This window comes from Mustelus asterias, chromosome 15 (genome assembly GCF_964213995.1).
Source record: "Mustelus asterias chromosome 15, sMusAst1.hap1.1, whole genome shotgun sequence".
Classification (NCBI taxonomy): Eukaryota; Metazoa; Chordata; class Chondrichthyes; order Carcharhiniformes; family Triakidae; genus Mustelus; species Mustelus asterias.
In genome coordinates, this window is record NC_135815.1 from 13690595 (window position 1) to 13714862 (window position 24268).

At 38.7% G+C, this 24268-nt stretch overlaps 1 protein-coding gene across 3 annotated transcripts in view; it reads left to right on the plus strand.

Annotated features, from left to right (window-relative positions):
• Positions 1-24268, plus strand: part of akt3a (v-akt murine thymoma viral oncogene homolog 3a) — a 312730-nt gene that overhangs the window by 165732 nt on the left and 122730 nt on the right. For all 3 annotated transcript variants that reach the window (XM_078229515.1, XM_078229517.1, XM_078229516.1), the window contains one exon: positions 19570-19681. In XM_078229515.1, coding sequence (XP_078085641.1) covers positions 19570-19681 — 112 coding nt within the window. The remainder of the gene's footprint in view (positions 1-19569; positions 19682-24268) is intronic.

Sequence of the window (24268 nt, forward strand, 5' to 3'; positions counted from 1 at the left end):
GATAGGCTATTGACGTAAAACTACCATCATGATCCCTCTGAAACAGGCTTCTGGATGTACTACTTGCAGAGACCCTGAAATTGTGGTGTCTCATTTTGTGCTACACCTTACACTGTTCACTCTCTCTCCCCAGAGTCAAGTCATAGAAATCAGTGAGAACTTCCTCTTTTCCACTCATTGCTGTTCGAACCCCTAAAAAATGTTAACACCTTGTTCAATATTATTCACAACAGTACTGGCCCATAGCAAACAATATTGAGTGTTTATTGTTTCCAGTTGATTAATTAGTATTTTTAAAGTAAATTGTAATGTTTAAAAAAACTCAGAATATTTTAGCTTCCATCTTCACCCCGTATATGTCCCTAATCCTTAATTTATTCTATGTTTTTTTTTTAAAAAAGGTAAAAAGCGATCTTGTTTGTGTTTTTCCTTTCCTCGTTGGGTGATTGTGAAAATCTTTCAACATGATTGACTACTTGGGCTGCTAGCTGACACCATGAGAGCTCCATGCTGGAAATTCCCATGAAATAATGTTACATTCCAGGGTGACAAAAAGTTACATTTCTTGTCACAGAGATCACTTGATATCTCAACGGGGCTTACTTTGTGGTCAGCCCAGAGTTTTACCAGTCCAAGCCATTGTGTCTTTCTCTTTGTGGAGGGTTCTCTGCAATTTCCCAACAAAGTGCAGGCCTTTTTTCAATGTCCTTTGTTCTACTGTTGCTTGACAGCTCTGGTTTTGATTACCCTTTATATTCCAGATTTGGGTAAATTTTGTTACATTTGTCTGAGCAGGTAAGAGACTTTGTGTGGAATTGCTATTAAAATACCTTTACTATTGGAATTAATAAATACGAGCTATCTTATTATCAAGCACATTCTTTCCATCTCTGAATACTAATTACTATGAATTTCCTGAATATAAAAGCGCAAGACCTATGTGTATAGTGCCAAGATGAAGTGAACAAGAACTTTTTACATTGTCTTGCCCATTTCTACATAATTCACTACATCAATTTCCATAAAGGGATCATCATATTTCCCCCCCTACTCCCCTCTATTTGCATTGTGGTACTGGATGATCAAATTTCAAAAAACTAATTGGATAGCAGGGTCTCTGCTGCTGCCTTGATTTTCATTCTGATCTAAAAGTCCATCACTGGACTGGTGGCCACTAGGTTGCTATGTCAAGGCCAAGCTTGGTTTTTAAAATGTTTTCCAATAAATCTGACCTCTCTTTCTTCATGCAAACCGGGACATCTTTTCCTTTTAAAAACCTAACTGCTTGCATAGCATCCTGTTTCAAAAACTGATTGCTGTAGTCTGTCTTAGTTCAGTTTCTTGTTGCTCATGACCACAGAATGGCATAAAAGATTTCACAATACTAAGAGTATGATGTGTTTTCTGAATGCCAAGATATGCCAATATGTCATATTAGTTACAGCTGACAAGTAATCATTTTAAAGTTGGTTCATTAGCATCCTAATTACCTCTTGTTTCAGCCTCTTTCTGGACTTGTTTGAATACTCAACTTTAAAAACTTAACAAGTTATTATTTTTACTTTTCAAATTCTTTCTTCTGGGGATGAGGACATTGCTACACAGTAGGAAAAATCGTTGAAGTTGTAGTTTGCCTTTAAGAGATGTGCACCATGTTTTGGACTATTTACAATATTTGTTTGAATTGGAATTAATTAATTTTGTATGTAGGTTGTTACTATTGGGGTGGTTGTTGAACCTTTTGCTCCTTTAAAACTACTGATGCAAATATCTCCTTGTTTCAAATTGGTGTGTTTCCTTTATGAGCTAATATACTGTTGAAACCTCTTTAAACATATGATTTTTGTATGAAAAACAACATTGTATGCCAAAACTTGCATTAACAAAGTGAGCTACATAACAATTTTGACTTTGGAATCGAAAGCACCATTTCTAAATTTGAGGATGATACCAAATTGGGGGAGGGAGTGATGGTTAATACTGAGGAGGACTGCAACAAATTACAAGAGGACATTAATAAACTTAAAGAATGGACAAATAATTGGCAAATGAGGATCAACACAGACAAATGAGGTAGTACAATTTGGTTGGAAGAATAGGGAGGTGATTTATTACTCGAAAGATGCAAGTCTGGGTGGGGCAGAAGAACAAAGGGATCTTGCAAATACACCAATCAGAGGTTGCACCACAAGTTAGCGAGGCCATAAAGCAAACCAAGCACTGGGGTTTATTGCTAGAGATTAAATTTGAACAGTTGAGAAGTTATGTTACATTGAACCTTGATTACAATGCACTTGGGAGAACTGTATGCTGCTGTGGTTGCCATGTTATGAAATGGATATGGGGGTAATAGAGTGCTTGCGGAGAAGATTTATAAAGATGATACCAAAATGCATGGGTATACTTATCAGGAAATAATTGACAGGTTGGGCTTGAATAAAGAAGACCGAGGGGTGATCTAAAGTTAGGTGTTTAAAATTAAGGACGGTTTTTGTAGTGGTTACAGAGAACTTTTTTTCTTGTGGACAAGAACATAAACAGAGGCCATCAATAGAAGATAGTCACCATGAAATCCAGTAAGGAACTCAGAAGAAATTTCTTTATCCAAAGAGTGATGAGAATGTAGAACTTGCTACCAGAGGGAGTGGTTGAAGTGAATAGTATAGATGCATTTAAGGGGAGATTTGATGAGCGTATAAGGAAAAAGGGAATATCGACTTTGGAGTTTAATGAGAAAAGATGGGAGGTGGTGCAAGTGGAGCATAAGCATTGATGTGGATTAGTTGGGCCTAATAGCCTGAGTCTGTGTTGTATATCCAATGTAATTACAAAGTCCACTTTTGCTATTTTGGGATAATCCTGATATTTGTAGAAAATAAGTAAAACAATAGCCAGTGTGAAATATTAAGGTTTTGAGATAGAAAATCCTTCCAATTAAAATTTCTAATTCTGAATTCTTAACTTCTCAGTAGGATCTTCAGTTGTGTTTGCTCTAATTTATTAATAACTATTTGTGAATCAAGTCTAATTTATTAAGCAAGAGTTTGCGTATACTTAAAATCTGTGAAGATAACATTGAGGTCCCTTATGCCTCAAGTTCCTAGAAGTCCTTGAGCATTGCCAGCACAGGCGACATTTTTCTTGTGTCTTTAAAGTGATACTGAGCTGTGTCCAGAAGTCATACCAAGAAGCCATGTCGACCCACTGTCGACAAAGATTCCAATTTTCCAACCTGTATCTCTTTCTCATTCTGGAATTCCTTATGTAGAAATCATCCAAATTCACCTCTTCCATTGGCTAGGGGTGCAAGTCATCTTATGTCACTCCACCTCTAACTGGAGCCATGTAGATTAAAGACAAATGTTCATCCCTTGTTTGCCTGGGGCCCTCGATGTTTATATTCCATTGTGAACAAATGATGCACGCCATTTAGATATGGAACACTTGTGACAAACAAATGTAACCCAAGTCCCATAGACACTAAAACCATTCAGAACAAATGTTAATAACATTATCTACCACAATATCAAACCAGATAGTTTCCCTTTACTATAGATGTTCTGTCCTACGAATATAGTTAATCAATTGAACCAATGCATGGGTTTTAATCATCCACAGTTCAAACTACGTTTTAACCATTCATTCAAAACTGATTTAAACATAAACACCTAATCGTATTTTGGACAATTAAGAGAGCATACGTAGAAAATAGGAGCAGGAGTAGGCCCTTCAAGTCTGCTCTGTCATTTATGATAATGGCTGATCATCCAACTCTGTAATCTATTCCTACTTTCCCCCGCCCCAAAATATCTCTAGCCCCAAGAGCTATATCAAACTCCTTCTTGAAAATGTACTATGTTTTGGCCTCCACTGCTTTTTGTGGTAGAGAATTCCACAGGCTCAACACACTCTCCTCATTTCCTCCTACAGCTGCTTTAACTTGAGTGTCTCAGGCAACTTAGTCGTAAAACAATTAAGTGTAGTTTCTCACAAGCAACAGCCTTCCTGTAAAGTATTCCCAACTGCCTTGACTGCTCATTGTTTCACAAACGGAACTTCAAACTCAATCATTAAATTTAAAATGTGGTTAAAGAATAAAACTATAGGTGTTCCAAACCAATCACAAACCCCAAAAATTAGTAGAATTATCAATCTTACACCAGCATATTCCTCCTCATTGTCCAAATGTATTTTGGATATTCTTAGCTAACTCAGAAATGCTTCCTTAAATATATAACCATACCTAAGAGGCAGTTTTCTTGTGTTTGGGAGTGGGATGAATGAAGATTGATCTGTGGGCAGAAGGGAAGTTCAGCATGGGAGCAAGTACAAACATGCAATTCTTAAATGACTGCCATGATTTTTGTAAAAGTCATGAATTGTATTCCAAAAATTGGGTTAATTTTGTTTTCTTTTCTTTTTTTTGAATTTTTCTATTTTACATTTACTACACACATTCCCAAAAATCGAGTACAACAGTGTTGTACTAGAATCATTATTCCTTAAACATACACAAAAACTAGAGAATATTCATAAAATTATCAATTGTTGTAGTTGGTTTCTTCTCTCGAAAGGATGGGGGAGCCTCAGGATTAAAGGGTAAAACCATGAGCACATGGCCCTATGGTGCACACCCTCTTCCACAGGATAACAGAGAGCTCTTAACATAGGGGATCCCTTATTGGGTAATATACAATCAACTGGAGTCTAACTCAGCATCCCAGGACCTCCATGTGATAAAAGGATAACCCAAAAAAGGGGAAAACATTAGGATACTGCTGTTGCTACAAGATGCGACATGTCAGCATATGCTCGAATGTACAGGAACTAGTAAGCCAAGGATTCGTACACCTTGCCTAGGCTCGCAACACAAACCTTCCCCCTCTTCAGCCATATCAAAGGCACTAATTGGACTCCCCATCACTGAAGAATTTAAACCATATTTCACTAAGGAAACCCTACTGAAAAGGAAAAGAATCATCAAGCCACCATCAACAAGGCATCTCGGGGAAAGATACAATCGTCCCCCTCCTGATAGGAGAAGGGAAACTGAGTTAACAAATAACAAATCAGAGCCTATATCAGCACCCCACCTACCTGAATAAAGAAAGGAAGCTCCAAAGAGAGGAATGTCAGGATTATTCAATATACACTAGATGTAGTCGTTCAGCATACACTTTCACAGGAAGGATACCTGGAACAGAGCAACATAACCACACAAGGAACAGGATATTGTCCACGCCTAGAAGATGGACTCAATTTATCCATACAAGACTATTGGAGAGACAGCCTTCTCCACTCAGCCTAATCTCCAGCAATGTTGAACCAAGGTACCTGGAACCAACAAGACACTACATTCCCGGGGAACCAAGTCTCCAGTGGGAGAGCAATCCAGAAACCCCAAAAGGGCACAATTTGGGGGAGGGCAACTTACTCCCCTGTCCCCAACAAAGCCTCCACCTGACCCGGACAAACACAGCTACTACTACCCTATCCTGCTCACTGATGCACTAAAGACCAATAAACCAAGAGTATTCATATCACTTTTGCACATTGAACAAAGCAAACTATCCGTTTCTCTAGGTACCCCAGAGACACCACTTAAGCCCCGCTTTCAACAAGACTCAACCCATTTCTCCACACCAGAGAAATTCTAACAACTAGATAATTTGCCCACCACACATTCCATAAGTCAAGTAACCACTGCCACTACTCGCGCAGCCAAATCAAAATAAATGACCAATCTAACAAGACTGGATAGCCAACTAATTAATCAGCAATGCTTGGGCGTGCACCAGAACATATTTCCCCTACTCCCAACAGCACTCAAAATGCCAATGACAAAAAAAGAACCTGGTCTTCTCCAGGATACATGATCGGTCTGTACTTCCTCAGGAAACCAGCAAAGATTCCTAAATGCCAGAACAACAAAGTTGTAAAAAAGTGTGACACCAATAGTTCTAACGTGGGATTCTCCTTGCTCATAGCTATGACTTATAAGGCCACACTGACCACCTCTGTATCAAAACACCTACACCTCTCCCCACTTCCCCCACCCACCCTTTGTTGCGGTGCCAATCTAAAAATAAAGTGAAGGGTACTGAAATTTGTACACCATCAGTGTAAATGCAAGGGTTACAGTACAAAGAAACAGCTTTGAACCTCATTTTGTTACCTCAAGATATTGAGATTTGTGTGTGAATGTATCTGTAATATTTTTAGAATTTTTATTACCTTGAAATTTCACTGAAATTATAGGTAGTCTTACCTTGGTTCAGCATGGTCTTACAGTGCTAAATTAATATGGTCTTAATACAAAGCCAATAATTTTATCCTCCAGGATTAATTCTGAAGTTTGGAGATGACTTGATTTTGTCGCAGGTTTTGCAATTATTTTGACTAACATGGGTTTGATGCATAAGTCAAAATGTGGAACTACAGCTGTTTTACCTCTCTCAGCACTAAGATCAGCAGAAGAATTCCTGCCAGGAGTTTGATGAGCTAAGTCAATAGTTACCAGTCAAAAGTTACTACACAATGTTGTGCACATTCATCGATTCATTGAGATGCTAACACTAACTTAAATAGATAAGCAATAGTTTGGAGTTAATGAACAACACTTAGGCAGCAAGAGGTTTGGATAATATTGTATGTTGCAGGAGTGATACAAACATAGAAAATGGGAATAGGAGTAAGTCATTTGGCCCTTGGAGTCTGCTCCAGCATTCAATATGATCATGGCTGATCCTGTATCTCAATGCCACACTTCCCATCCCCCCCGCCGATGCCCTTAGAGTCAAATGCCTCCATTCGTCTGAGTCTAGGTCATTTTAATTTTTATAAAGGACGAGTGGACTGAAAAATGACGCTTGAGAAACACCGCTGCAACCCCCACCCCTATGTTCCGTGATTCTGTTTTCTCCAGAAAGATAACGTTGTGGTAATGGTGCTTTGATAATGTTTTAATAATGTAAATGTGATGAAACTCTGACATAAGTGCAGTTTAAATTGTGTGGTGGCATTGTATTTTAGTTCAATGCAGTAGGTGAACCTAGACTGGGTACAACTAATCAATCTTGGATATTTTCTCAGATCTGAACACCAATATAATCGTGCTTCAGATTAACTGGGTGTATTCATTTAGCTTAACAATTACATTTACAGAATATTTTTGTTAGATGTGAAATTAAAATGATTATCTTCCTTTTGGGGTGGTCAGGGTTGTTTTTCAGAAAAGCTTAATTTCCAGCTCACTGATAAAAGAGGAACAAAGTCTATGGCATTCTGATGAAGCTTAACATGCACAATCGATAATGACTACAGTTCATGAAGTACACTTGCCTTGAAGTCACAATGTTATATTGTCTGCTTTAAGTCTCTAATCAAAGCAGCTGTTGGTCTTTTGAATTGAGTTGAATTTACTTCCAAAGAAAAAACAAAGACATAAGTTCATATTTTTTTTGTTCCACTCTTTAGTACTACTGGAGCAGTATGGCCTGGGAACACTACCTTCTGAAGGCTATGTTACTTTGGCCTATTGCATCCATCTTGACACCTGGTTTCAAGATCTGTGTTGTGATGGATTTTTCAGTCACTGACAGGCAACAGAAGCATTTCTCAGGCTGTCAACAATGCATCATTTCCTTAATTGGACAGCTTGCAGTGGATTCATAGGGCCAATAATAAACATTAAATTTCCTGTAAGGATATTCTTTAATTGCATAGTTTTGTTAAGTTCTAGTTCCAGCTTGTAGAAGGAGAGATAAAGATAAGGGGAGGTTTCAATGTGCTTTGGAGCCATTGGAAAAATCGTCTAGTTGGAAGTACGTTGGTTGAATCCTATTCTCAAAACGTAGCTGCAAATAGATGGTTGAGTCATATAGAACTTGCACCATAGACATTGATGATGCAGCTCTGTTTTAGATTAGATTGGGACAGCGACTACTTCAGAGACATACAATTTAAATACTTGAAAGGGAGGCAAGATTCGAGCACAGTAAATCATGTGGCTCCCTAGGCTGATAGTTGAAAAAAAAGCCATCAGAATTATTTTCATATAATCCAAGGCAGATCGAGATCAGTCAAATATCAACTGTTGACCTGAAATGATGGCCTTGAGACAAACATACAGGGCAAATTGCAATTATATAAGTTCTGCTGCAAAGACTTGTCCCTGAGTATTTGTCCCACATGAGATTCTCACCTGCAAGCAACATAGATGCAGAAAGTTTCAAAATAGTTGTGCACATATTGTAGATAAATCACTTGGCGCTCCAAGCATAAATCTCCTACCCATGTCAAAATTCATAAATTCAAAATTCTCCTCCTCTTAAAGGTTTTAACTTTGTCCCTGTTGTCACGAAAATTTCAGTAAAACAAATTCTTAAGTTGAAAATTTTGTTTTTGAAAACTGACACCAGTTTTGCATTTACTTAGTGTTGTATATTCTGTTGAATCAGATATTTATGATTGTGTATAATGAGCAAAACCATGACAAATTATTTTGCCTATTGGTACAGTGTTGTTGTAAACGTGATGGAATAGGATGAAATAGAATTTGTCATTTTGATTGACAGACTTGGGATGATTTTTAAATGGATTCTGTTTTGTAATGATCTGATTCACAGATGAATCATGCATTTATTACCGAATGGCTGTAGCATGGAATGAGGCCTTTCAGTGCACCACGCCTGTGCTGGCTCTCCAAAGGAGCATTTTACTTAGTTTGACTCCCTGGCTAGCTTCTAGTTGCCCTGAACATTCTTCCTTTTCAGATAATCCAGTTCCCTTTTGATGCATTGATTTAACCTGCCTCCATCACACACAGGCAGTGCACTCCTGATCCCAACCTTACACTGCGTGAAATAGTTTTGCTCATGTCTTCATTGCTGCTTTTGCCAATTATCTTGTATCTGTGCCACCTTGTTCTTGATTCTTGAAACAATGGAAACAGGTTTTCCTTGTTAACTCTGTTCAGATTCCTCATGATTTTGTATATGTCTATCAAACCTCCCCTCAACCTTTTCTTCAAGGAAAACATTCCCAACCCTTCCAATCTGTCGCCATCATAACTAAGTTCCTAATTTTTTGTGAATCTCTTCAGCACCCTCTGATTCCTTCACATCCTAAAGTGTGTCACCCAAAATGGACACACTACTCCAGTTCAGGCCAAACCAGTGTTTTATGCAAGTTTAACATAACCTCCTTGCTCTTGTACTGTTAATTAGGTAAACCTAGGATGCTTTGTATTTTATTAACCGCTCCCAACCTGTGCTGCCACCTTCAATTAAACTTGCGCACATACACCCAGGACCTGTGTACCGTGTCTCTCCTTTTTTCCTACTAAAATGAATCATTTTTCATATTTTGCATTAAATTTCTGGTGCCATCTGTTTGCCACCAACCTGTATACATCATTTTCAATTTCCACACTACCCTTCTCACTGTTTCAAAGTTTTGTATCGTCTGCAAATTTTGAGATGGTGTCCTGTACTCCAAGGTCATTAATATACATCAGGAAGAACAAAGGTCCTAACACTGACTCCTGGGGAACAACCTTGCAAACCTCCCTCCATTCTGAAAATGCACATTAAATGCTATTCTGTTTCTTGTCACTCAACCAATTTCGGATCCATGTTGCCACTGTCTCTTTTATCCAATGATTGTAACTTTGTTCAGAAGTCTGTTGTGCAGAACTTTATCAAGTACCTTCTGGAAGTCCATGTACACCATATCAACTGCATTACCCTCATCAACCCTCTTGTTTCTACATCAGAAAACTCCAGAATGTTTGTTAAACATGATTTGTCCTTAAATCAGTGCTGGCTTTCGTTAATTCACCCAATTTTGCCCAAGTTACTGTTGGTAGTGACCCGAATTATCATTTCTAAAAGCTGCTTCAGGACTGAGGTTAATCTGCCTGGCCTATACGAACATATAAGAAGACTCCTGTGACTCTAAAGATAAGTTATTCATCAAATGCATCCCATCTGGGTATGGTGCAGTCATACGACCTATACTTCCTAAATATAAACACTTTTTGACAAGTGCAGAGTCCTGAGAAAATTTTCTCAATACTAAAAGCTGTCAAAGGTTAGGAGATCCATCAATTATTTTAATAATTTAACCTATACCTTGCCCTTCAAAACTGGATGTGTCACCCTCTCTCAGCGGGATTCTCGCTCACCCCCATATTTATATTAAAATATTTCATAATATTTTCAAAACGATGATTCTAGGGTGAGGTTGAAATGCTTCATGACATTCAACCTATTCCTTTGCCTGAACATTTAGTATGGATACCCCAAGATCCTTATTCATCTCAAATAACCTACCTGACTGGATAGAATCTCATAAGAGCATACAAATTAGAAGCAGGGGTAGGCCACTTGGCTCCTCGTGCCTGCTCTGCCATTGTGAGATCATGGCTGATCGGAATGCACTTTCAATCCCACTTTCCTGCCTACCCTGGTAACCTTTCACCCCCTTGTTGATCAAGAATCTACCTAGCTCAGCCTTCAAAAATATTCAAAGACTATGCTTCCACTGCCTTTTGAGGAAAAGAGTTACACAGACTCACGACTGAGAAAAATTTCTCCTCGTCCCTGTCTTAAATGAGCGACTCAATTTTAAGCAGTGACACCCACAGTTCTAGTTCCTCTGACAGGAGGAAGCATCCTCTCCATATTCACCCTGTCAATACCCCTCGATCTTAAAGGTTTCGATCAAGTCACCTCTTAGAAGACAAATGTGGATACTGACGTGGATACAAACCTAACCCCTCAAACCTTTCCTCGTAAGACAACCCACACCTATTCCTGTTACTCTAGTAAACCTTTGAACTGCTAACGCGTTTTACATCCTGAAATAAAGAGATCTATATTGCACACACTATTTCAGACGTCTCATCAATGTCCTGTACAACTGAAGCATAACCTCCCTACTTTTGTAATCTTTTTGTCATTTCATCTTCTGTTCGGCTATCCATTACGAAACAATGCCCTTCACTGTTCTAGCTTTTAAAAAATAATTGTAAAATCTTTTCCTAATGCATGTATTTGATCACCTATTCTCATTGCTAAGTTTGCCTCTTGTTGGATTCACCTTGTGCTTCCTTGTCCTGCTGTCATTGCTTGCTTTGGAATTCAGATTATCTTTTCTCTACCATTTATTGTCTTGTTATATTTCTACAATAGTTTCTCAGTCACCTATTCAAATTTGAGAACTCCTGCATCTTCCATCTAATTTTATCTGCAATATTGGAACTTGTGTTTTCTTCAGTGCTTCCAAGTTTTAAATATCTTTCATAACTGTGATTGAAGTTGGATATACTACCTGAGGTGTCGTCTGAGTGTGCTTTTATTTAAAATTCAATTGGTTTTTATTCTTTCACAGTAATTTGAACTGCTAAGACATGTGCCGGATTTGAGGATTTTTCTTTATTTTTCATACGGAATTTTATGTATAAGAGCTTTATTAAAGTTGACACCCAGGATGCCAGCTTCAAATGTAGCCAGTTGGATCCTTCTAAGTATTGGGACATTGAGCAAAGGATCTGGTACCTGTGCATTATTGACAATTAAATATTTTTTAAAATTGCAAAATTCTTGAATTTTCAATGAATTTGACTGGAAATCTCTTTTTTACAGATGATCCCTACCTTCACATTGTAACAGATTTGGGCTTATTTTTAACTGTTTCCTATTGTTACTGCTGGAATGAAAATGTTATCTACATTACATCACAGGGCAGGCAAAATGCATTTTTTGTTTAGAGCATCCTCTGTTACAATCCTCAGAGACCAATAGATTTTAGAAATATTTGAATTCCCAGTGACTGCCTGAAAGAGTCACATGACAAGACTTTAAGGTTTAAGATGTTCACTGCAACAACAAGCAACTCTGCTTAAACGCTATTTAGTAAACAACTCTGTTCTAAACTATAGAACAGTTAACCTCTCTTTAATTTTTAACAGCTGAAAATCCCACACTACAGAGAAAATTTGCGTTGCAACTCTCAACTGGCTAACAGTTTTCATTAGAAACAGTACATTGAGCTTCCAGTGGGTTTGCTTCTTCCCATTTTGCTGAGTTGTAATGTTGAATAACTGTCAAAAGGCACACCCCCCCCCCCCACTCCCTGGCCATCCCGGGACGAACTTTATGGATTTCTTAGATTCCCATGGGACTTGTCTCTTTACCAGTGACTGTGGTCCCTTCTCTCTTCTCCATTGGCTCTGGTAATAGAGGGCATTCTAGGAGAGATTTCATTGTTTGGATGTGTCTCCGCAGTTACAATCAACATAATTAGTTTGACTGTTTACCTACTTCTGCATAAGGGCTTTCCACTAGCCAACGCGAGTCCTCAGACAATGAAGGCAAAGCTAATTAGGCCATGTTTTGCTGACTTCTGGTAGGAGGGAGAATTTCTCTGGATCATTGGCGAACTCGTGCCTTTGTCTGTAGATGCCTTCTGCAAGGCAGCAGCTGTCGAGTTTACGAACTAGAGGTTGGGCAGTAAGTAAGAAGCTGCCCTTGATTTGAGCCTACTTGCTGACTCTTTTCTGGATGATGAGGGTCACTGGTCTGCTTTGTCCATACTGTTGATGTAACTTGCCTCCCTCTGATGGATCAAGCAATACTAGCAAGCAGGTATAGGTCATCCACTTAAATAGGTTTAACACAGCCAGCAATAGCTCTGCAAGTCACATTGAGGATGGCATCCAACTTTCCAGCATGTGGAGAGTGTTCCCCTTCTGGGCAGACATACTTGGCTACTGAATAACACAGGATAAGGATAGTTGCTGTAATGTTCTCTGGTTCTTCCTCATTTAGAGTTGGCCAGCTTCCTTAACATGTTATTTCTGCCTGCCACTTTCACCAATACTTTGATGTAATCTTTGAATGTGATTTAATGTCAGTGTATGTTAAGTCCTCATTTTGTATCTCTTAAGATGAAAAGAACTGTTCTGTGCCTTTTCAGGATTGGCCAGCAAATGATGAATCACTGAGTAGGTGGTTAGCTCAGCTAGTGCATCATCAAGGGACTTCTCTATTGTATCAAAAGATTGGTCCTGAGATGCTATGCCTAGGATTTCAGCAAAGAGGGAACTTCTGGTATGTGGATGAGTGGACTGGTCATTCTTATGAACACTGAAAAGCAAGGATGCAAGAACATTCCCTGGAAGTAAACTACTTTTCTGTCTCAGCTTTCTGCTTCTCTTGTCATTTAGGGCAACCAAAAAGGGCTAATTAACTTTAGTTCTTGGCTTTCCAGGTTGCCATATGTTGCCCCACACAAAGCAAGGATACACTTCACCTTATTTGGGAAGGAGAAAGTCATGAAGCTTTAATCAAAAAGTCCTCCAAAGCAACATTACTGTTACATTTCTTTTACCTAATATTTAGATGAGGAAATTAATAATAATTTTAATTAGCTAGTACAGAACTGTTCTGTTTGTCGTCTATTGTAGCTACCTGGCCTGACTATCTTTGAGGCTTCAACAAATTCTCTAATTTGAAGAGCGCACATTGATTAATGCGTTTAAAAGGAGACCAGAGCCAAGAAAATTTAAATGATTAGCAGCTTTTTAAATAAAATAGCTAATCTAATTTCTGAACAAATCGCAGAAGATGTTTGTACGTGAGTCAGTGGCTTGGCCTCTCCCTCAGACATCCGTCTCAGACAAACTGACTATTTGACTCAATAATTAGTTTAAAAAAGCTATGTTTGTTATATCTAATGTGACTGTTATAAATGGTCAATAAAAAGTAACCATTTCCTTTATTAAATAATATGGTAAATACTTATAAATCAACTTATCCCCAAGGTTTATGTTCCAGAAAGTTTTCTTGTATTCTTTTTAATTGGAAGTAAAAGAACTTGTCATTCTTCAGAAATGTTTTGTATTTTACTGTGTAAATTATTGGGCTGAGCTTTGCTGTGAGCAGCAAACAAGTAGCGCCTGTTTGTTATGTTGGCATTTGCTCATAGACTTCCTTTGGGATTTTGAGGTAGGTAACTGGCAACCAAACATCCAAATGGCGTAACAGCCTACAGGCCTTGGCCCTTTGTACCTCCATAACTAAAGACTGAAGAATTGTAGTCACACCAGTAAGTATCATTATGGTGAATTTAGTGTCAAATTAAGTACTGAATGTATGAAATGAAAAGAAAGATTGCATTAAGGGAGGAAAATGAAAGGATTTCCAATAATTAAAAACTGAAGGAATGAGACTCCAGACTTGTAGAAGTTAATTTTCATTGCAGAGGTTGTTTTACAAGAATTAGAACTGTATGGTGCAGAAAAAGGCCATTTAGCCTATCATGTCTGCACAAGCCGAAAAATTAGCAGCGCGTTTTATTCTCACTTTCCAGCACCAGTCCATAGCCTTGCAGGTTACAGCATTTCAGGTATCTTTTGAATGAGTTGAGCATTTCAGCCTCAACTACCAATTCAGGCAATTAATTCCAGATGCCCACCACCCCCTTGTTTTTAAAAAAAAAAAAAGATTTTCCTCATGTCCCCTCTAATCCTTCCACCAATCACCTTGAACTCATGCTCCCTGCTGATTTAGCCCTTGGTTAGGGGAAACTGGTCTTTCCTGTCTACCCTATCTAGACCCCTCATAACATAGTATGTCCCAATTAGGTCACTCCTCAGCCTTTGTTTCAAGGAAAACAACCCTAGCCTACTTAATCTTTCCTCATAGCTGTAATTTCAAGCCCTGGCAGCATTCTTATCTCGTCTGTACGTTCACCAGAGCAATTACAATCTTTCTACAATGTGGTGACCTGACTGTGTACACAATTCCAGGTGTGACCTAACCAGCATTTTATATACTTCCAGTATTACCTCCCTGCTCCTGTATTCAGTACCTCATCCAATAAAGGAAAGCATTCCAATTCATTTTTTAAACCACCTTATTCACCTGTCCTGCCATCTTCAGGGAACAGTGGACATGCAATCCAAGGTGTCTCACTACTCTCCAGCTACCATAGTGTTACTTGGTTATTTGTGGGACATGGGGCATCGCTGGCTGGCCAGCATTTATTGCCCATTCCGAGGGCAGTTCAGAGGGCAGTTGAGAGTCAACTTCCCTTGTTCAGAGGGCAGTTGAGAGTCAACCACATTGCTGTGGCTCTGGAGTCACATGTAGGCCAAACCAGGTGAGGACGGCAGATTTCCTTCCCTAAAGGACATTAGTGAACCAAATGGGTTTTTCTGACAATTGACAATAGTTTCATGGTCATCAGTAGATTCTTAATTCCAGTTTTTTATTGAATTAAAATTCCACCATCTGTCATGATAGGATTTGAGCCTGCGTCCCTGGAACATTAGCTGAGTTTGAGTTAATAGTTTAGCGATAATACCATTTTGCCTCCCCTGAAATGGACAATATTTTTTGGTGAGTTTAGGCAACTGCTGTATGAAGAAAGCACAGGAACTTCATGCCTTTTAATATATTTAAATGATGCTTCAGATGGCTGGCTGTTTGAGAGACTTATGAAGGAGCATTGCATCTCGTTCAGCAATTTTCTGATTTTCATATTTAAACAAGTTTATTCAGTTGCTGGTTGCTATCTGATTTGCACATAAATAGTAGCAACAGCTATTATCCTCACTGTTACTTTCACAACAAAATCAGGTGCAGTGAATGGGGATAACGTGAACCTGGATCACTATTTTCTGCCAAAACTGATGTTGCTATTTGTTTTGCATTGTGCACCGCTGGTTAGGTAGGTGTCTTTTCTTTTTCTTATTTTAATTAACTGAATATTGGCAGTTCAAATCTACCTGATGTACCTCATCAGTGGCTATTATCTAACTTTATGATGATGAAAATAGTTTTTAAAATTTTCTCAGTTGAAATCAAACTTCTGTCAAATAAGATACATCCTGATTCTTCAGTTATAAAATGGGTCCTCCATAATTATAAATGGTGAAAAACTAGAGTTTAGTGATTTCTGGGAAGGAGAAAATTAAGAGCTATTTTGCTTCCCACAGCATTACAGGAAACGATTATACTTTCTAAAAAGATATGTTTATTTTCCTTAAACACATAAAGAAGGCAATATGAAAATAAATGGTTCTGACGGCTACTGTGGTAGCTAAAAAAGGGATCCCTTAAAAGCAAAGGAAAATAAACAGAGGTTTACTCATTTTTACATTAAAATGAACGTTTTGCAATTCTTGAGTACTAAGGATGTAAAACTCTTTGTGGTTCTTAATATATTCAGGATTAAAGTTCAATACACTTTTGGAACTTTACTTGCCAACTTTCAATATATGCAAGAGTTACTTGGAGATTTTAAAAAAGTAAATGCAGGTATACAAAATAGGAACCCAGTGTTCCTAATTTGCTCATTTTAAAAGGACATTGCTCAAAGAGGAGACAAATAGAAATCTAAATATAATTCAAAAGACATTCTCCAGCTATGTTGCTGTTTTGAGTTTTGCCATGGTTTAACCAAATCATGAAGAACAACTGTTTGAATAGATTGCTTCAGTTTATAAATTAGGCATTCTCACCATCTTGTGCAAACTGTTGCTGCCTTCAATGATTGGGACACATTAAGGAGAAAAAAAACAAAATATTTTATCAGAACAGGAAGTTTCTGCAGTCTAATTGTGCATACGCTTACTAGTGAGTGAATCCTGAGTGGCTCTCGAGCTAATTTGGAATCTTAAGGGCTGGAATGTCCAAAACTCCATCTGAATAGTTGAGATCCTTTTGCTTCACGGCATTGTGGTTTTTGTGTGGTGACATCAAGATACACACGTTACACTACAATATTAATATTAGTAGATGGGAGGTATTTTTAATGCTATCTCCAGAAGGGACAACTAATTAAGAAATCATTTAGTCAACAAAAAATGCTCCCTGCCCTGCCAATAATTTCCCATTCAGAGTTGAACCACTGAGAAGGGTGTTTACGCTGCAGCCTGTAATCAGCAGTGCAAGTCTTTAATTCTTTTGGATTGCTGATTCAGTACTATAACCACCATGTGATCATGCCCAATTGGAGTATGTAATGCTGTTGCCATTTACTTATATCATGGTTTGTTTATTGTGAGTTCTATTAGGGAAGGTTTTAACACGTTTTCCTATGCTACCTTTGGCTCGGCATTCTAGATATCTACTTGTTTCAGTCCTTTCTAGATGCGCGCTATTGTTTCCCTGCCCTTTCCCTATACTCTTTCAGAATTTTTCTCTCCTATCTTTTTTCTAAATGCTTTCAATGTCCATCCTTAAATAATTTGCATTAATATGTTCAGTGCCATAGTTGCTTTGCTCCCCCCAATCTTATGTTTATAGTACCAATCTTTGGTTTGTGTACCTTCAACTAAATCTCTAAAAACTAAAAGGAATTTCCCAGATTTTTTTTCCCCCATATTGGCCCTGGGGTTTTCACTCTGGGTTTTCGCCTCTCCCTGGAGATCACATGGTCTGGAATGGTGGGGTGGGGGTGAGTTAATAGGTTGTGATGAACAAAGCATCGTAGCTGTGAGGGACAGCTCGGTGGATAGGATATTAGTATGTAGATAGGCTGGAAAATTGGGCGGGGATCCTGGATTCAGGATTCAATCCTGGACCGGGGAGCGGCGCGGGCTTGGAGGGCCGAAGGGCCTGTTCTTGTGCTGTATTGTTCTTTGTTCTTGTTCTTTGTTCTTGTTCTTTGTTCTCTCTTCTCTTTCAGTCCAAGGATCATAGATCCCCTACAGTGCAGAAAAGGCCACTCGACCCATTGAGTTTGCACCGACTCTAACAGAGTACCTTACCCAGACCCTCTCCCCCACCCTGTCTCTGACTCCACACATTTCCCATGGCTAATCCATCTAACCGACACATCTTGGGGCACTGAGGGGCCAATTTAGCATGCCCAATCCACCTAACCTGCACATCTTTATACTGTGGGAGGAAACTGGAGCACCCAGAGGAAACCCAGGCAGACATGGGGAGAATGTGTAAACTCCACACAGTCATCCAAGGCTGAAATTGAACCCAGGTCCCTGCAGCAGTGCTAACCACCGTGCAAGATGGGTAAGATGCTGTTGTGAGTCAGTACAGACCTAATGGGCCGAAAGGCTGCCTCCTGTGCTGTAGGGATTCTATTTTATCCTTGACTGCATCAAAGAAATGATCCTGGAGCGTTTGTCATCTGCAAGGCGGTGGAGTTACTAGTGCTTTAACCAGACTTCAAAGTTTATGCTAAGAGCGTAAGAACTTATGCTATTGTATATCATCAACATGTGTTCCAATCCTAAAAGTCTGCAGGGTATTCCTGTAGCAAAACTTCAACTAGTTTCTGCCACTTCTGGAACTTTTAGACATTTTGTTGCCTGATGCTATCCTGTCATTATATGTAGAAATTAAAGTAGAGAGTTAACTGTAGTCCAACTTTTGTTAGGCATGTCCAAATCATTGGGGAAATGTATGGTATGTCTGTTTCTATTCTACAGTTTGTCCGAATGCTCTGTTCTCAAAGCATCCATGAAGGTGAATTTTGAGGTGGTTTTTCCTCATTGTCTGCTTTGGTATGCTCATTGAAAAATACCTCATGAGCTGAAACCAAGCCAAACCACCAAAGTCAAATGAAGTAGACCTTCATGGTGGCACTAATTTTGGGACCCAACTAATGACTTAACCGCCCCAATCACACTCTGTTCATGAAATCGCTTAAGTGCTAATATTCAGATTTGGTATCTATAATTTGATTAAAATACATCACTTAAGTTATTTCTAAAATATAGTGGCTGTATTTACTTTGTGAAGCTTATTGGAGATAGGTGAAATGTGGAGTTGAGGCCACTGTCACATCAGCCACGTTCTTATTGAATGGCAGAGCAGGCTCAAGAGCCCAAATGGCCTTGTCTCTTAATGCAAATGCTTGTAATTTGTGATCTAAGTAAAGCCCTTCTATTCCACGTGTATTCTTATGAAGTCCAACCTGTCATGGACTTTGTTTAATCCAGTTAATTTCCAGAGAGATGTTCTTTTCAACCTTGCCCACTTTTTGAAAAAATTAGCAACATTCCGAATTTTGCTCTCTCATTACTCTTTATGTGAGGATTCAGTCTTGTGGGAGACATTAACATGGAAACAACTATGATTACTCTCAACTTTGTTGCAAGTAATTGTGTTAATTTGATATTTTAAAATATGAATATGACATACTCCAGAAACTGAATGTATGCTATTCATTAAAAGATAAAGAAAATGCTGATTTTTTTTTTGGGATAGTGAATGCTGTGTTTTGATTTATTTTTTGGTATGTCATTGAACAATATTGTAGCCTTTGTGTGTTTCCAACAAATTTAACTATTGGTACTTACTATGAAGTTTTGATTTTGCATTAATTTTGAAATTGTGCGTCATCTGTGCAAGTTATGACCTCAAGAATAAGCCATTTTTATTGAATGCAGAAGACCAAAGTATGTGTCACTGTTCACTATTCAAACTTTTTGCAGTGATACTGATGCGGTCAATAAGCTAAATAACATTGTAACTAATGTGTGGCTGAAGTAATGGAATTGAAGGTAACCATTAATCTTGTTGTTTCCTGCAGAATGCCAACTAATGAAAACAGAACGACCAAGGCCGAACACGTTTATTATCAGATGTTTGCAATGGACCACTGTCATAGAGAGGACCTTTCATGTAGACACTCCTGAAGAAAGGTGTGAGTGATACTTAAAATTTGCTGTGGTCTTTGTTTGTTGCAAGTCTAATATGTAACAGTGATTGTTTAAAAAAAAAATGACTGTACTTGCAGGTGCTTGTTTAATTTGCACTTTGTCTGATAAAGGTAAATCTTAAGTTGCCCATTATATAACTGAAATGTTTTATAAAAAAACCATCAAACTTTTAGAGAGGTTTTTAAGTTTTCACGGTAAATTGATTTAATGCATTCATTTTAATGTTTTTAATCACTACTAGATAAATGAAATGCAAGTGTTGAGTATCACAGGTTGGGAAGCATTTCTTGTGAGAGACTGAGTGTCAGAATTATAGGAGTCCGAATCTGAAGTGACCCCACCATTCTTAGTTGTATGGGCTATTTATATGCCGAGTTTAACTAGAATGCAAAGGGTTCCGTGCACTCTATTCTTTGAGGCGTATGTAATTGAAAATTCAATGTTGGTATGACCTGGAATGGACTGCCTTAAAGGGTGGTGAAAAGACATTCAATAGTAGCTTTCAAAAAGTTGTGTGATTCAATGAAATTGTTGATATATATTATATTCTGCTATTGCCCTTCAATGATACCAAGATATGACTGTTGATCTTTTCTAAAGAATGCTTATCCTTTGAAAAGGTCTGCAGAACTGTACAGTACCTTGACACTTCTTTCAGTGTCAAATAGCATTAATGTTTGTTTAAAATCTAGACTAGCTTGAAGAATTTTGTGGTTTACTTCTGCCAATAATTTACATATATTGACCTAAAATAATTTGTACTATGTTACAATCACCATAGAAAGTGAAAATGTTTAAAAAGAAGCTTGAATTTCCAGTTAATGGCTGAAAAGGTTGATACAGTAAGTTTTCATATTTTTATGGTAAATTGATAAAATACTGAACTAAACATTGTTTTGAAGGACATTTGTACTTTAAACTACAGGGAGCATTCCTCTTTTCTACTTAATCATGCACTAATTTTGTGGAGAGTGAATTGTTTATGTAGAGTACACAGTCATTTCCAGCTTCCTAGTAGTAACTTGAGTGATCATCGCCAGGCACTTTACTCCATTCTGAGTTTCCCAAATCCACTCCCAGCTGAAAAGCTTGCTCCAGTTGTTCTACTTCCCTGGCCACACAAGGATGAATCTCAGGGTTCCCTAGATGGCTGTGGAATGACTGTCTTCAGAAATTGTCTGGAAATTGTCTAGCTTGGGTAGTTTGCAAAGTACCTGCAGTCTCGTCTCTCTGCTGACCACACCAACTGCTGTTACTTTTCCCCTCGCTTTTCTCTCCTGCCCAATAGCTTGGAACTGGCACGTCTATTTACAGTTAGTACAACTGTCTTTGTTCCCAGGTGTGAGAACTCCACTCCTTTCTCAGCAGGCCTTTTAACTTACCCAGGCTGCTTGTTGGAAGTATTTGGAATTGTCATGTGACCCCCCCTTCACTTTAATGCAAATTTTAAAGATAAAATTCTGAAGTGTTAGCTTAAACCTCCATAAATGTAACAACACTGGCATCTACCTGGCAATGTGGGAAATTGCCCAGATAAGTCTTGTCTGCAAAAAATAGGACAAATCCAACCCTGCCCATTACTAGAAGAGGTATTTGTGCTATCAAGTGGCACTTAGCAATAACCTGCTCACAATTTATGTTCCACCATGGTCATTCTGCCTCATTACAACCTTGGTCCAAACATGGACAAAGAGCTGAATTCCTGAGGTGAGAGTGACTGTGCTAGACATCAAGGCAGCATTTGACTGAGTAGTATTAAGGAACCCTAGCAAAACTGAAATCCTTGGAAATAAGGGAAATCTCTCTACTGGTTAAGAAGGCATACGAGATACTTGCTTTTAGTCGAGGCATAGAATGCAAGAGCAGGGAGGTTATGATGGAGCTGTATAAAATGCTTGTTAGACCACAGCTGGAGTACTGTGTGCAGTTCTGTGGGTTGCCACACTATAGGAAAGGATGCAAAGGAGTTTAATCAGTACGTTATCTGGGCTGGAGCATTTCAGCTTTGAAGAGAGCATGGCTAGCTGGGGTTGTTTTCCTTATAGCAGAGAAGGCTGAGGGAGGACGTGACTGAGATGTGCAAAATTATGAGGGACATAGGGTAGGTAGGAAGAAACTTTTCCCTTTAGTAGAGAGATCAGTAACCAGGGGGTATAGATTTAAGGCAAGGGGCAGGAGACATAGAGGGCATTTGAGGAATAATTTTCATCCACTGTGTGTGGTGGGAATCTGGAACTCACTGCCTGAAAGGGTGGCAGAGGCAGGAAACTTTACAACGTTTAAGAAGCATTTAAATGAGCACTTGCCATAGTATACAAGACTATGGACCAGGTACAGACATGATGGGCTGAAGGGTCTCTCTCTGCTGTAAAACTCTGATTCCATCCTAGCAGAAGGGAAGATGGTTATGGCTGTGGGGAGGTCAATCATCTCAGTACTGGGACATTACTACAGGTGTTCTTCAGGGTAGTGTCCTAGGCCCAACCATTATCAGCTGCTTTATCAATGACCTTCCCTCCATCATAAGATCAGAAGTGGGAATGTTTGCTGATGAGCACTATTTGCAACTCAGATAATGAAGCAGTCCATGTGCAGCAAGAGTTGGGCAATATTCAGGCTTGGGCTGATAAGTGCCAAGTGTCATATAATGTACTTGGGTTCTTTTTTGTAGTGGTGGTGCCTCATTGAGATCTGGAGGCTTGTGTGTTTAGACATAAACACTTTTATATGTAGGCTAGTTTTAACTATGTACAATTCCAGGATAGTTCTTGCATGGAGTTATTCCATGCAGGCACGCCTCTTGCTGAGTTCTGTTCGAAACTGTTCTTTGAACATGTGATTGTATACATCACACTGGGTGGTGTCACTCTCCAGTCCCACGTTAATCCTTGCTCTGCTGAGCATCTTGCATTATGATGCATACTGGCACATCATCACAGCAGGTAACATTTGCACCACGCAAGTGCTAGGGAATGACCATCTCCAAGAAGAGAACATCTGACCGTCTCCCCTTCACATTCAATGCCATTACCATTGCTGAATCCCCAATATCAATGTCCTTTGGTTACCATGAACCAGAAACTGAACTGTACCAGCCATATAAATACTGTAACTGCAAAAACTGGTCAGAGGCTGGAAATTATGCAGACAGCAACTCATCTCTTGACTTCTCGAAGCCTGTCTGCTATTTATGGAATGTTCTCTACTTGGCTGGATAAGTGCGGCTCCAACAACACTCAATAAGCTCAAAACCATCCAGGGCAAAACAGCTTGCTTGATTGGCAGCCCATCCACCACCTTAAACATTCAGTCCCTCCACCACCGATGCAGTTACAGCAGTGTGTGCCATATACAAGATGCACTATAGCAACTCACCAAGGCTATTTTGGCGGCACCTTCCAAACCTGCAATGTCCTGGAAATACAGGGGAAGATGATGCATGAAAATACCACTGCCTGAAAGTTGCCCTCCAAATCACTCACGCCATCGTGACTTGGAACTATATCACTGTTCCTTCACTGAGTTAAAATCCTGGATTATTGTTAGCAACACTGAGTGTGTTCCTACACCCACATGCCATGAATGAAATAAAAATAAAATTAAAGTGTAAAACTTTTAAAATGCTATTCCTGATTTTTAAAAAAAGGGAAGGTATGTAATGCATCATAAGCATGAATGGAAAGTTGGCTTGGTAATTTTTTGCCTTGTTTACTTTATCTCAAGTGAAAGCTCATTGAATGCTTTATAAGGGTTTTGACCTGTCAGGGAATAAATATGCGCTACTCTCATTAAAGGGTGAGGGATAATGCTGATTTTTGGAAGAGATGTTTTGGCAGTGTATTTATAACTTCACTGAACACGTGTGTAGCCTTCATGTAGGCTTCCAACAAATGGAACAACAGTCATTTTTAAATATGTCAAATATTTGCAATGTTCGCTGTGCAAGCCAGAAAGTGTTATTTCTCTAAATTTGTGTCTTGAGCACATTTATCCTACCAATTGCAAAAATCCCCTTTATTACTTATATTGAATCGATCTTTAATGTTTACATTTATTTGAAGCACTTGACCTTACTTTTAGGTCTATATGCAACACAACCTTTTTTCAGCCACTACAGCTCATTCATTCTCATGGGATATAGAAGAGGAAAATCCTCAGTTCCTGAACAGCTCAAATGATTATAGCTTAAGTAGGTTCCAACTCCCTTCAAGTTTCTCAGTGATGGTTCCATGCAAGTCTTACCAGATTTGCATCAGCTGACATATTTTGTGTAGTTTTATGAGGGAGAGGAAAAAATCAGAGATTTTGTTGTGGTAATGGAAGAGGAGAAATAAAGGCTTGGATAATAGCAAAAGAAAACATTGTCATTGAGAAAAGCTGAATTATTATTAGAATTTACAGTTTTTGCATTCCTTGTATCAGAATGAAAAGATTGGCACATTTCCGTATTAGCAAATATTCTTGACAATCCAATGGGGATGCTCTGCAGTACAGTCACTATTATTCCTTTCTATCTGAAAAAGATCAAAAGGCTTGCATTCCTGAAGCACCTTTTGTGCCTTCAGGATG